Consider the following 13,495-nt stretch of genomic DNA (forward strand, 5'->3'; position numbering starts at 1 on the left):
GACCTCTGTTCGGGGGGTAGAAGCTCATTATTCTGGCCATTGGTGACTGAGGACATGCCAATACTCTTTCCATGCCCCCTCTCTCTAATTAATAAGGCTCAGCAGAGTGCTGCTGCTGTTCATGTTAATTGCGTAAATGCTATGCAATGTTAAGCCAGGCATTAAGAAATTGGGAGGGCAATTAGGCAAGAAATCTGAGTGACTTCAGAGTTTTTCAGTTTGCTGTTATATGGCGAGAAGCGACAGGTTTGAAGGGCAGCATAACAAAGTTTGTCTCAAGGTTATGCTGTGTGCGATGAGGCTGGTTCGAGATTTAATTGGCTTACTTGGCTTTATCGCCTCCGTGCTTTGTTCGTGGAGCTCTTCATCATCGCATCATCACATTACTATGAACTGTCGAGGAAGACTTCAGTACATATAGCAGGGTATTATAATTACCCTGCTTTTAAGCGGCACTAAGTAACTTAACATGGCAATCACAGGCAAAGGAAGATCTCTCTCTCACTTCGAATGTAAAGGATAACCTTACAGCTGATATGAAGATGATGTTACCCATTTAAAAAAATGCTTGCTGTTATAGGAGTCTTCAGAGTCATGCGCTTTCATTACATGCAGATATTACGTATATATTCGTATATTCTTCGCTGACATTTTTTGAATGTGAGCTCGGAGGTTTGAACGAGGTAAATGCCGCTGCTCGTGAGTGCATGACTCATGAATTTAAATAATGATGGCAGAAACGTCACAGCGACATGAGGCGCGCTCGTCTGTCAGTCAGGGAGATGCTGGTGCGTCTCTTTTGAGGAGCAACAAGCCTCCCAAGTGGTACATTTGAATTATCTGCCATCTCATTGCTGTTTGATTGATGCCAAGTTTGTCATTCCTGTGGTTTGCTATATGACATTAGGCTCTTAATTAGGAGTCTAAATCCACCACTATACTGAACTGTAAAATCCAGATTACAAAGAACCATAAGTGTCAGTTTTGCTCTCAAAATTATTCGCCTAATATCACAGCTCTGTTTTTATTGATCACCAGCATCGGAAAGGAAATCAAATCATTTTTATGATTAATTAGAGCCAATAAATACAGATCGGATTTGGATGGTCTGATAGCGAAACCCTGTTTCAAAGCACATGTTTGTCTTCAAAAAGATGGTAGTAATTGCTTCACATTAATTAGAAGCATGGATGCTGTGCAGAGAATAACCTGCAGCCTTCAAGGATGTTTATATAAAAAAATGCGCATACAAACAAATCCTATTTGTGCACTCTTTCTAATGTAAAACAGTGGCTGCTGGTATTAATACTAACAAGCACTTGCATAATCAAGTAATTATACAACACAAATAATGAGTGTCTCACCTGACATTTGTGGAGCAGTGCAGCAGGTGTTAAACCTCTGTTCCTGTCGTGTGACTTGTGAAACCTCTTCAGAGGTAGAGTTGTGTTTGGAATATTAATCGCAGGTTTTTTTTCAATTTCTCCAAAAGCGAGTGTGTTTTGTGAGTGTATGAGAGCAACATCTGTTAACAAGACTTTAATAAGATCAGGGCCCTACAAGGCTTGGACCAAACCCACAGTGGTACTTAGCTGGGATGTGGGGAATTCTTTTCTCTCAGCTCCAAAGCTCAATAAACAAGCAGTGGATAAACAATTTATGTTGATTCAATTTATCAGGTGACCTAATGTGGGTTTTTTTTTAGTTCTTCTTCTACTACTTCTTCTTTTTTTTGCACAACAAGCCTTGCTCTTGAGTAATATCCTGACATCTCTGTGCTGCAGTTGCCTGAACTGAATATTTCACAGCGGCCTCTGTAGAGGGAGTGGCACCGTTGTTATGCAGATAGCTGCACCATTCCAGCAACACCGAATACATTACAAAGGATTTCTTTCTTTTTTCCCCTCTATCGTTCTCTCTCTTTTTTCTCTTTTTTTTTTTACAATCTGCATGAAAGCAGCTTGAGGTGTTGAATCACTCTCAGAAAGCTGCCCTAAGAGCAGAGTTCACACACTGCAGGGTGAATAGTCTTAGAAGATCTGCTGTCAGTTACACATCAGAGTGGAAAAGTGCTATTCGCAAAACTTCTACAAACATAACAGGTAAAACACACAAGCACTGATTTAACTCTATAACTTAGAATTGTAAGAAAGAAAACCCCGACAACTCCAATCACTTTCCCTCACACAGCGCTGTCACATATTTCTGTACATCTACTCAGCAATATTGTTGTTGGGCATGAATTTGGAAGATGTATAGTGTTTTGTGGAACTCTTTAAAATCTGACAAACTACTCTTCTTTGAGTTATAATATTTATAAGTTCAAACATGGCAATTATATTGTGAGCAAAGCTGTTACAAAGGCAAATGTAAGGGACGCCTCACTTGTGGGCAGTTGGTTTTCACTGCATCTGACTTTACTCGTAGATCATGTGAACTGTTAGCAGTCATAATTTGCAGACATTTCAGTGGGTGTGGCAACTCTGGTCAGTTGCTGAATATCAGGCAGGAAGATGCACTTCTTTTCTGGTTTCATCTTCTACTCACTTTGCCGATTAGATGTTTTCAACTTTTCATGAAAAACAACAACTTCCATTTTTATCAAAATGCATTGAATTTTTAATTTGTTTACCTTGTGCATCTAAATAAGAGCACGCCAGAGTTCTCAATAACAATAAAAGCTGTATGCATATTTTATCATGTAGCTTGCCGGAGTTAAGCTAAGAGATGTTCACGGTTCGAATCTGGTTTACACTACATATACAAATACACTGGTTTTATTTGATTTAAATATTCTTAGTTTGCAACACATAATTCCCCCTGTCTGTCACAGAGGTGATTCTGAAGTCATTGTTTTTGTGACACCTTGTGGCAAACGGCTTTAAGATTGTATTTTTGTTCCTCTCATATTCCTCTTTTTTTCTCAGCTGTGCCTACTTGATATTTTGCTGACTTAATGTGAACTTGACTTGCCAAATAAGGAGAAAGGGCTCAACAGGGGGTATTTCAGCACCAATCAGGGGCACATCTGCGGTTTTTCTTGTGAAACTCTTGTGTTGTGTGCATTTTTTATGCGGCTTTATGAGCAGAGAATGAAGAGATTTTTGCAACAAGCAAACCACTTTACCAACAAAGTTTCTCTTTTAAAATCAAGCTGAATAAGTGTGCTTGATGTGACAATGAGAATTGTGGAGGTGGCTTTATCCACTGTATGTATGACTGGCTGACAGCTGAATGCTGTGTTGCTGGAAGCACAAGACTCACATGGATTGCTCCTGCTGCAGATAGACACACCCAACACTTTATTAGGAACAGCTTCCTAGTACTGGATTATACTTCCTTTTGTCTTCAGATCTGCTGTAAGTCTTTGTGACAGATTCAATGAGGTACTGGAAACAGTCCTCAAGGATTTTGGTCCATATTGACATGATGCTGCAGATTTGTCAGCTGCACATCCCACAGGTAGATGGGTGGATTGAGATCGGTTTACTATGAAGGTCATTTAAGAACAATTAACAGATCATATATATATCATATTCAAGGAAGCAGTTTGATATTATTAGAGTTTTTTTTTTTTATCATGGTGCATTATCTTGCTAGAAGAAGCCACCAGAACATGGACATACCTTTGTTGTAGCGGTTATGTGAGTTGCTGTTTTCGTCCCATTAGCTCAAAGCAGTGTGACCATTCTCCTCTGACCTCTGGCATCAAAAAGCTATTTTTTCCTGCCAATTACTGAGTATTTTCTCTTTTTGGATCTCTTTAAACCCTGGAGATGGTTGTACAGGAAAATCCCAGTCCATCTTCAGTTTCTGAAATACTCTGTCCAGCCTGTCTGGCACCAGAAACCATGCCATGTTTAAAGTCACTTAAATAATATTTCAACATCCTGATGTACAGTTTGAACTGTACATCAGTACACTGTAATTGTCCAAAAACTGCACAATAACGCAAACCAATGTTAAATTAAGCATTTAGCTTATAAATTCAGTATATGAGTTTATAACATGCTTTGCAAGCTGGGTTACAAAGAGCTAAATTTCTCTATATAAATCTTAAATAAAATAGTTAAGTAAACTAGTGTAACTGTTAACACGTGAAAGATCCCTGGTTTGAAACTGGGCATGGTTGTAGAAGGACATCATGGGAGGGTAAAGCTAAATATATCACAAATGTAAAATTTGCTTGGGCACAAAAGTGTGTCAAAGCTTGTAAACAACTATTAGGAATCAGTGAGGTGTGTGGAGATTTAAATTATAATTGATACCCGTATCTCAATAGAGCAATTGCAGTCACCCTAAACTGTTGTCAAAAATTTAATGAAAACTTAAAAAGAAAAAGAAAAAAGACAACTTAAACTTCTGTAAAGTATCAGTGGTTGCTGATAGAATTTCAGCCTTGGTGTGGCATTGGTGGTTCTTTCTGTAATCAGAGCAGCTGATGGATGGTGGCAGAAGTGCAGCTCAAGGATACAGTGCAGGGCAATGGCATCTTTTACTGTTTCCCCACGCTGTCACAAAAAGTGTTCCATCTGATCTGTGTGTGCACGCACGCACACACACACGCACGCTCAGTAAAAATGCACACTCTGCTCTCATTGCTGTAGCTGCTTGTTTACATAATTTTTATTTCTAGAGATCACATTCTTCTACCTCTCACCTTGCCTGCCTACACAAACACATAACCACACACAAATGCATTTATGCCTACACAAGCTTTGTGGAAAAACCTGGGCTAAATTCAGATATCGTGTGCCATGAATGGATGTGGAATAGTCACATAACGCTGGAGGAACTTTTCTTGATGATGCTTTGATTTTAGGCATCATCAACTTCTTTCTTTTTTAATCTTTTTTGTTCATTTATTCTGACATGACAAGGAGATAAACTCGGCTTTTATAAGAAGCATCTTCATCCAATCCCTACAATGTATATAAATTATTCGTATACCCTCTCCTATATCTATAGTCCAGATCAGACAAAACTAAATTGTGTCTAAGCTATCAAGAATCAGCTAGGCTGTCCTTGAGGTCCGTCATGAAGCAGAAACAAACAGTGACAAATAGAAGACAGGTCACTGAGCTCCAAAAGACGTCATAAGTCTTGATTTTTTTCAGGCCTCCCCCAAACATCAAAACCTCAGCAAAAAAAGGATTCTCTACATTAAAAAAATCCATTACGCTGGTGTTTTACGAAGTGGTAAAAAACCCTTTTAAGATATGAAATAATGATGAAATCTTCTTTCTTGCTCTTCATCCATCTATTCCTCTTTAAACTCTTCTTTCCTCTCCTCCTACCATCACCCCCTCCAGTCTCAACCCGTACAGCTATGATGAGAGCTGTGTGTCCAGCAGCGTAGACCACCTGCCTCTTGCTGCCCTTCCCCTCCTCGCCATTGTCTCTCCACGCTACCAGGATGCTGTGGCGACCGTCATTGACCGGGCCAACCAAGTCTATCGCAGTTTCCTGCAGTCAGAAGACGGTCAAGGGTTCAGCGGTCAGGTCTGTAGTGCCTTCTTCTATTTAGAAAAGCGTTGAGAGGCGAGGGGAACTGCTACTCTCTTGTCTCTCATCATTTAGTAATGGGCTTTAGGCCCTTTACTGAAAGTCAATGGAGCAAAGATTGCTTTTGAGTGGGCTTTCTAATGTGTGGAAACTGTGGGTGCTCAGACCCTCAGAGAGCACCAGATCTCGAATGTTTATTGGACCACATTTTCCTCTTTTAGTTATACATAACAACTACAAGGCTCTTAGTCATGGGCTGAATCTCATAATGAGGAAATAATCTGTGAAAACGCTGTTCACAGTGGACCTGAATTTACACACTGGATTTGGGCCCTTAAATGCCAAATATGTGAACTATTTTAAACGCAGTTACGATTCAGTTCATCAAGCACTATATGGTAAAAAATTGAAAATGCTCAGGACTTCATGGTGCATGACAAATATTAAATACATGTAGCTAATGGTCATTGCCATCTACATTAACAGTCAGTGTCATCAAAACAGTGCAAGGACCATTATGATAAAGATAGTGATGTCAATGTCTGTTAATCTTTGATTTGTGTGCGTGTGTCAAAACTGTATGCTGCAGGGTGTTGTTGATGTTGTGTTTAAGCTCATAATTCATTCTCATCCTGCTTTATGTCTATAACTTGCCCGGCATCCTTTCTCAGTATTTTCTCTCCTAGTAATTACTATTGTTGTAATTACCAAGTTCCAACAGTGCATATTTTTAACATCATTAGACTGATGCGAATATAAACATGACTTGATGTGTTCAGTTTAATTCTGCAGACTAATTGCAATGTCTTCAACTCCAAAAGACACTGAAAACAAGCATTGGTAAAACTGATGTATTCAGTTGTAGCAGAAGGAAAGTGCAAGGATATTTGTGTAACAAGTAATACTGCTTGGTGCTGAGCCAGATGCTACCTCTGTAGTCAAAGAATTGCCTAAATACTGGTTAATTGACAAAAAAAAAAAGACGTATTACCTAAACTCCCACAACAAATGAAACAAAATGAAAAACAAATTCAAAGTGTGTCCAGATTTTTGACTGGGAGTTCATAAACTAACCAATTTGCTGAATTGATGGCAGCCTGATTACCAAAAACCTATTTATTGGCCGACAGATCCTAAAATACAAGACCAAAGGCAGACTAACAGAAACTGAATTAAAAAAATAATACAGAGAGATGCAAACAAACCCTAAGATAATAATGGAGGAGGATAAGCCTACATGTACATATAAGGTAATCAGGGAACAGGAACAGGAGGCCGATGAGAGTCAGCCAAGCTTAATCTAGACAGTGAGACAAGTGAGGTTGTGAACTCAAAACAAGACACAACAGTAGGGAAAACACATGAGGTTAAATGGAGGAAAATACTGATGAGACTAATGAACTCAATAAATGTCTACTGTAGCTAAAACTAAAACATAAGATGAACTAAATTCACAGAACATTTAGCTTCATTTTTTTATGCATTCACTAAACAAAAAACAACACCATGATGGAATGTGAAGAATATTGACTAATAATACATCAACAGTTAATCATACATAATCTAACTCTGCTTCTCATTTTTAAAGTACCAGAATGATCTGAATTTGGCTAAAACAGTGGTTAAGCTTATGGTTTTACAAGTTAATATTCAGCCCCACGATAAAGAAAACAGAGGTCTTCTGAGAAATGTCTCATAGATTTCACCCACTACTAATGTAACTGCAGATATTCTAGTTGTCCAAAATTCCCAATATACCTGAGTGAGAATTATAACTTGGAGGCTGATCAGAGTCAGATTTCTTTCTCACTGAGGGGCTCCTAATTATTGCATAAACTGTATCTTTGAGAATGCTTTTCTTGGAAATGTTTTCTCCATAAAACAATTTTGGGCAATGCAATACCCAAGGGCAATTGAAGAGTTGCTCACAGTAGTGAAACAGCTGCAGAATAATGCTGTACAGCAACTTTTATTATTTTTATTTTATTAGCTTTTACCTGCTATTATTATCATAACAACATTTATTATTGCTGTCCACTGATAAATGCACTACATAATTACAAAACACTAAAATTCCTTGCATACTAACTTTTACTAATGGCATACTGTGGCAGTTATTCTGTGGTACCTACAATATTCTGTTTGCATACAATATGAAACTAAGACAAAGTGAGCGTCATGCCCTCTAGTTCCAGTAACATATGTTGTTTTCTAAATTCATCTCTCCAGTTCTACTATCACTGAGTGAATCTCATGTAGTGGGTCTCTATATCATATATTTTCTGTGCAGGTTTGCCTGATGGGCGACTGTGTGGGCGGTGTGCTGTGCTTTGACGCTTTGTGCTTCAGCAACCACCAGAGGCCTGGCAGCCCCAACAACAGCAGCAGGAACAATAGCACTGAGAGCCTGAAGGTAGGGGCACAGACACTGATGATGCACAGGGAAGACTATTACCGTCTAATGAAACAAAACACTTTCTGGACATGTATGATAATAAACATCAAAATGACATACCTGTGTTTTCCTGGGCCTTCGTCATACATTTGGTCACCATTTATACTCCATGCTGGATTTCATGGGGATCTGAATATTCCTGAAGACTAGAGTTCCTGCAGTGTGCATGTAACATATTCATCATGACATTTGTGCCGAACTGCCATCCTGAAGCAGCTTGTTATTTCCCTGTTCTACGTCTTGCATGATCCCAGCCTTGTACCCCCTCCCTCCTCTCAGCCCTATTTTTCCATTAAGATCCCCTCACATCTAATAGACTCACTCTTGCAGACAGTTTTCTCCTCCCCCATTTAACTGTTCACCTGGGAAAACAGATCAAGTCCCATCATGTTATGTGTAATTTCTGGGGTGTAACCACTGTCGTGACTTGAGGTCTTATATTAGGTTGCATGTTTTTCTCAGGATAACTCAGGCCTGCTGGGGGAATCCAGCTCGGGTTTGAGCTCTAGCAAGAGGCTGAGCAAAAGCAACATTGACATCTCCGCTCCCAACGAAGGCCAGGGCGGCCCACCACTCAGCCGTAAACAGAGCGACTCTTATGATGGAGACACCTCGTCCACTGGCCAGCACAGCTTTTTCTCCAGGTGAAACAGGATAAAAGAACTTAACCCGCAACTAAAGAAATTAAGTGTCTTTAATAAACTGAAACCGAGTGTTTTTTTTAAGATAGTATCTATTAATATTAAATTGTGGGTAATGTTGAAAATGGACAGGCCCTTTTTGACTTGCTGTTTTCTTTTGCATCATTTTTTAATCCATTAGCAATTTAATTCCTAGTTTTCTTTATATGTTTTCATAACATTCATCAATATTGTGATATAAAAAAATAATACACCATAAAAGATGATTTTATTCATTGTTCAACATCCGTATCTGCTGAGCAGCCATTGTTGATCATCAATGTTACATTACAGCTTTATATGGTGAACCAGATGTTGTGCGCTGGCCCTCTTCCAGGTTTGTCTGGAATACTTTGCCCTGTGTCACCCCTGCTCTGTATCAATATTTGCAGCTTGACTGCACATCCTGTCTACCTGTCTATAGTCTGCTGGACTATAAATAGCCTGTTTGTACCTCTGCCAGCCAGTTTGTGATGGAGACTGAGAACTGCAGGTGATTATGGCTGGGGCCTGAAGGGGGACGACTGCCATGTTGACTCAGTTCAAGCAACCAGTGTTCCCATTGTATATCACATGCTCTACAAGGCTTACACCATTAAGCACCCACACTGAAAATAGGATCTCATCATTTCACAGTTATGCCACATAGTTCACATCAATGCCCCTTCTCACTTTTCGCTTCTACACTCCTGATTAAGCTCTTCTCCTGGGTCTGCCTTTTTTTTCCTACAGTCACCATGAGGGCTTATTAAATCTCCTCTTGCGTGGACATTATTCCTCAATTGAGAATAGCCCTTTAGGTGGCTCTCACCCTGTAGTTTGCAATATTCCAGACTAAAAATTGCCCTTGAGATAATGCACAAATGATCACGACATTTCTCATGTGGAAACCCAGGACGGTATGCTATGCTTACCATTTATTTTACCTAAGATGTCTCTTTTTGTTTGGATCAGTTTCAATGATATGTAGACAGACACAATTTCCAACAAAAAAGCACCAAAACACATTGTTAACATATGTAAATCTTATTTATTCAAACTGCTCAGAAAAAGATGAGATCATGTGAAGATTGCTTGGAGAATGGCTGGCTAGCCCATCACAGAATCAGAGGTGCTTTAGCTTGATATGGAGGCATCAGTGTCAGATCTGTTTAGTACAGTAATGACACAGCATGCGTTCATTACTCATTAGGTCTCATAAAAATGTCAACCATTCACACAAAAACACCACCACAAATGTGATATGTGTCAGATTTATCTTGTATACTGACAATAATGTTGAGTTCAATGAGAAATAAAAAAAGGATGGGAAAGCCACTAAACAACAAAAACAATGCTTCACTTCCTACAACAACAGGGCCAAGTAACACTCATTGAGCTATAGCACACTCCAGCATCTTATGAGCAGCAGAAGAAACGGGCTCTTACTCAGAGCAGAGATTTTTGTTCAAATAAATTCAACATGAAAATGTATTTAAACAATATATATTCAGTGTTTTAGTCATCCAAATCCTGAGGGTACCTCTACTGTGTAAACAATTCTCAATGAATCACACACAAACAAGAGGGCTTTCTTTTAATTTTCAGGAATTGTTTTCTGTAGCAATGAATTTTCTTTCAAACAAAGACAAAGTGAAGATGCGGGTGTGGTCTCGTTCACTAATGTGTGTAGAAATGTTAGAAATTTGCACAAAACGTTTCAATGAATTTGCATGTTTCATCTTTAGGCCCACTGATCATTGAAATCTCTTTGCAAACTGCCACACTCCATCTCTTAAGTTTGCCTAGAGTTGTAACATGGATTCAATTCAATTCAGTTTGCCTAGAGTTGTAAAGGCCAACCTTTTACATACCATACCATTAATTATTTTAGCAAGCACTTTGGTGACAGTTTTTTAGGATAAACCTCCAACCTCCAGCAGAACCAGGCTAATATAGGGGAGTTCATTTAGCTGAGTGATGCATTACATTTACATTTTTTTCCATGCCATTAATTATTTTACAGTTTTTTAGGATATGCGGTAATATAGAGTTCATTTAGCTGAGTGATGCATTACATTTACATTTAAGACGGGCATGCTTTTTGTCCAGATGTTTGCAAGTGAGGCAGTTCTAATTTGCAGAGTATTTGCAAATTCAGTTAAAAAACTATTAATGAATCCATGACTCATATGTGAGATGTTCTTCTGCACATTTTAAATACAGATTTGTGTGTATTGTTTGTGAATGAAGTCCTGTGTGTGTGTGTGTGTGTGTGTGTGTGTGTGTGTGTGTGTGTGTGTGTGTGTGTGTGTGTGCGTGTGAAGACAAAAGCTAAAAATGGAATCAGAAAGCAATCAAAGCACTATTGATTTGGCTTTTAAGGATGGCTGGAGACTGTTGGCTAATCCGTCCTCTTTGTGTAGGACTTGATGGGAAATGTTGGCTTGCTAGTAAGCAAATGGATCTCGTCATTCAGCAGCAGTGGGTTCTGTCTGAGACCAACTCGGCTGTTCAAACAACTGTCAGTGTGATGCAGACTGTGAAGACCGGGTGAAAAGCTGCTCTGGCTGAGTCATTTAGGCCCAGGGCTGACAACAACCCCAGAATGTTAAAACATGCAAGCTTACATTTGAATAAGGACAAAGAAAAAGGATCACACGTCAAGTGTTCAAACATTCAGCTGTTCACCATAAGAAATTTTGGTTTACCTCTACTTTCATTTAAAATGTTGTTTTATTGCACATATAAACCTGCTACACTGCCAGCTTTTGTCATCAAGTTAGCTAAATAGTGCACACATGCCAGAAATCTGTATTAAAATGATCTTTTTGTATTAATTTCCTACTTGCTCATATTTTTCATGGAAAGCAGAGCTGTTAAAAGTGATGAATGCACCTTAATCTGTGTGAGGAGGGTGAAGCGTCCGTTTGAATGTTATGTACACACCAGTGATGGACTGTGTATTTTTGTCCATTTAATGACATAAGCGGTAATCACTTCCATAAAATTTTCACATTTTCCATTTAGCTACTGTGAATCATGAGCACTATCTTAATTCAGTAACATTTTTTGCCAAAGAAGAGCTTGTGAATTAGTGCATGTGAGCGTGAAGATAGCCTGGTGATTCAATTTAGTTCAATTTATTTTGGAACCAAATAACAGGAAAAGTCATCTCAGGGCACTTTATGTATTGAGGCGGAGACCTTATATTAATTTAGATACGACAATTCCCTTTGAGCAGGACATTTGCTGACAGTAGGCAGGAAAAACTCTCTTTTAATAGGAAGAAGCCTCAGGCTTAGGAAAGGGGGACCATCTACCCTGCATCTGAGGAAGGGCGAGAAACCCCCCCACACACACAACCCAAAAGAAGTAGAAACATGTCACAGTAAATATGGTTTTTTGCATTTTTTTTAAAGGGATTAAAGGAAATATGAAATACATGAGTCTTATAAGTCCTCTATATAAAATACAAGTGTGTACTTTAAAGGGAAGGGAAACTTTGAATAACCTTTTTCTTATTTATTTTCTGTATGAGAATAAGCACTGAGCATGTTTGGTTATTTAGGCAAGTAGCCACAGATCAGAAACAAACACCTGTAAATGGAAGTACGTGCAGAAAGGCAGAGGAAAGAGAAGGAAAGGGAAAAACTACAGGTGTGAGAAGGGCATACACTGTACACCTCTGGACTCTTAGACCATGGAACCAGTTAGTAGGGGAAAAAACTTGGTGGTGTTGATGGAGCTAAGTCAGGCAGACAAATTGGGCTGCACTACATCATTCACATGTAACATGTCTTTCTGTTTTCAAGTGGTATAACAAACGCTCCCTCCCAATTTGACGGCCCACTCAAGCTATAAATTTCCTAACTCCCCCTCTGAGATGTCAGTGCTGCTCCATCACTGTTTGCTGTTTCAACCCCTTCCACCAACCGAGCATTTAGCTTTAAGCGCGGGGGATGTTTACTCATCACTCACCAGTTTCTGTGTATTCAGATCCTAGATGTCAGAACTCTAATTATATTTTTGTCTTGTACTGAATTATGTTAAATGTGAGTTGCCTGTATGAATGATGTATATTATGTCTGTTGTTTTTAAATTTCCAGTATGATGAAGGAGGGCACAGAGGTGCGTGGCGGCAGTAGTACTAGTCTGGTGTTGAACCCAGGCAGATTTGACTTTGAGGTATCGGACTGCTTCCTGCTGGGCTGCCCGCTGGGCCTAGTGTTGGCCATGAGACGCACTGTGCTGCCCGCTGTTCAGGGTAAGAAGGAGAAATGATGCAAAACATGTATTTAAGTACTGTAGTTTAAAATTTAATACAATCAATATGTTGTTTTTCTATAAAAACGTTGTAAAAAAGTTTACACTGGGTTAGGGTAAACGGATTTTCACTTTGCTTTTATCACTCCACTTATCCAAAGGGCTCGCTTGACTCAGGTTGAAATCGTTTCTTATGGTCATGCTTGTCATTTGTGTTTTCTGACCCTCAGTGAGCCAGCTTCGTCCAGCCTGCTCTCAGATTTTCAACCTGTTCTACCCCTCGGATCCTTCAGCTTCTAGACTGGAGCCGCTACTGCAGCCTCTCTTCCACAAGTTGCCGCCATTTGCTGTGCCACGCTACCAACGCTACCCTCTTGGAGACGGACGTTCGGTGCTCATAGGTAGGCCGAGTGATTTAAGCCTGGAAATCAATTTGCTGATATGGGAGGAATGCTGCTCCTGAATATTTCATTGCTTAATCTATTTTCTCATTTCTAATTTTATGAAAGCTGGTTTGAATTCTGCTAGTCTGACTGGATTACAGTGGTACACTGACTACAGAGAGATTCAGTGACTTAGCAGTGTGAGTTTTCTCATTTACATTTATACA

At 39.3% G+C, this 13,495-nt stretch overlaps 1 protein-coding gene across 4 annotated transcripts in view; it reads left to right on the forward strand.

The window, feature by feature from the left end:
* Window positions 1–13,495, forward strand: part of pitpnm3 (PITPNM family member 3) — a 97,790-nt gene that overhangs the window by 61,412 nt on the left and 22,883 nt on the right. For all 4 annotated transcript variants that reach the window (XM_039598245.1, XM_039598244.1, XM_039598247.1 and 1 more), the window contains 5 exons: window positions 5,313–5,502; window positions 7,796–7,918; window positions 8,423–8,604; window positions 12,729–12,886; window positions 13,116–13,286. In XM_039598245.1, coding sequence (XP_039454179.1) covers window positions 5,313–5,502; window positions 7,796–7,918; window positions 8,423–8,604; window positions 12,729–12,886; window positions 13,116–13,286 — 824 coding nt within the window. The remainder of the gene's footprint in view (window positions 1–5,312; window positions 5,503–7,795; window positions 7,919–8,422; window positions 8,605–12,728; window positions 12,887–13,115; window positions 13,287–13,495) is intronic.

The sequence above is a fragment of the Oreochromis aureus genome, linkage group 14, assembly GCF_013358895.1.
Source record: "Oreochromis aureus strain Israel breed Guangdong linkage group 14, ZZ_aureus, whole genome shotgun sequence".
In the NCBI taxonomy this organism is placed as follows: Eukaryota; Metazoa; Chordata; class Actinopteri; order Cichliformes; family Cichlidae; genus Oreochromis; species Oreochromis aureus.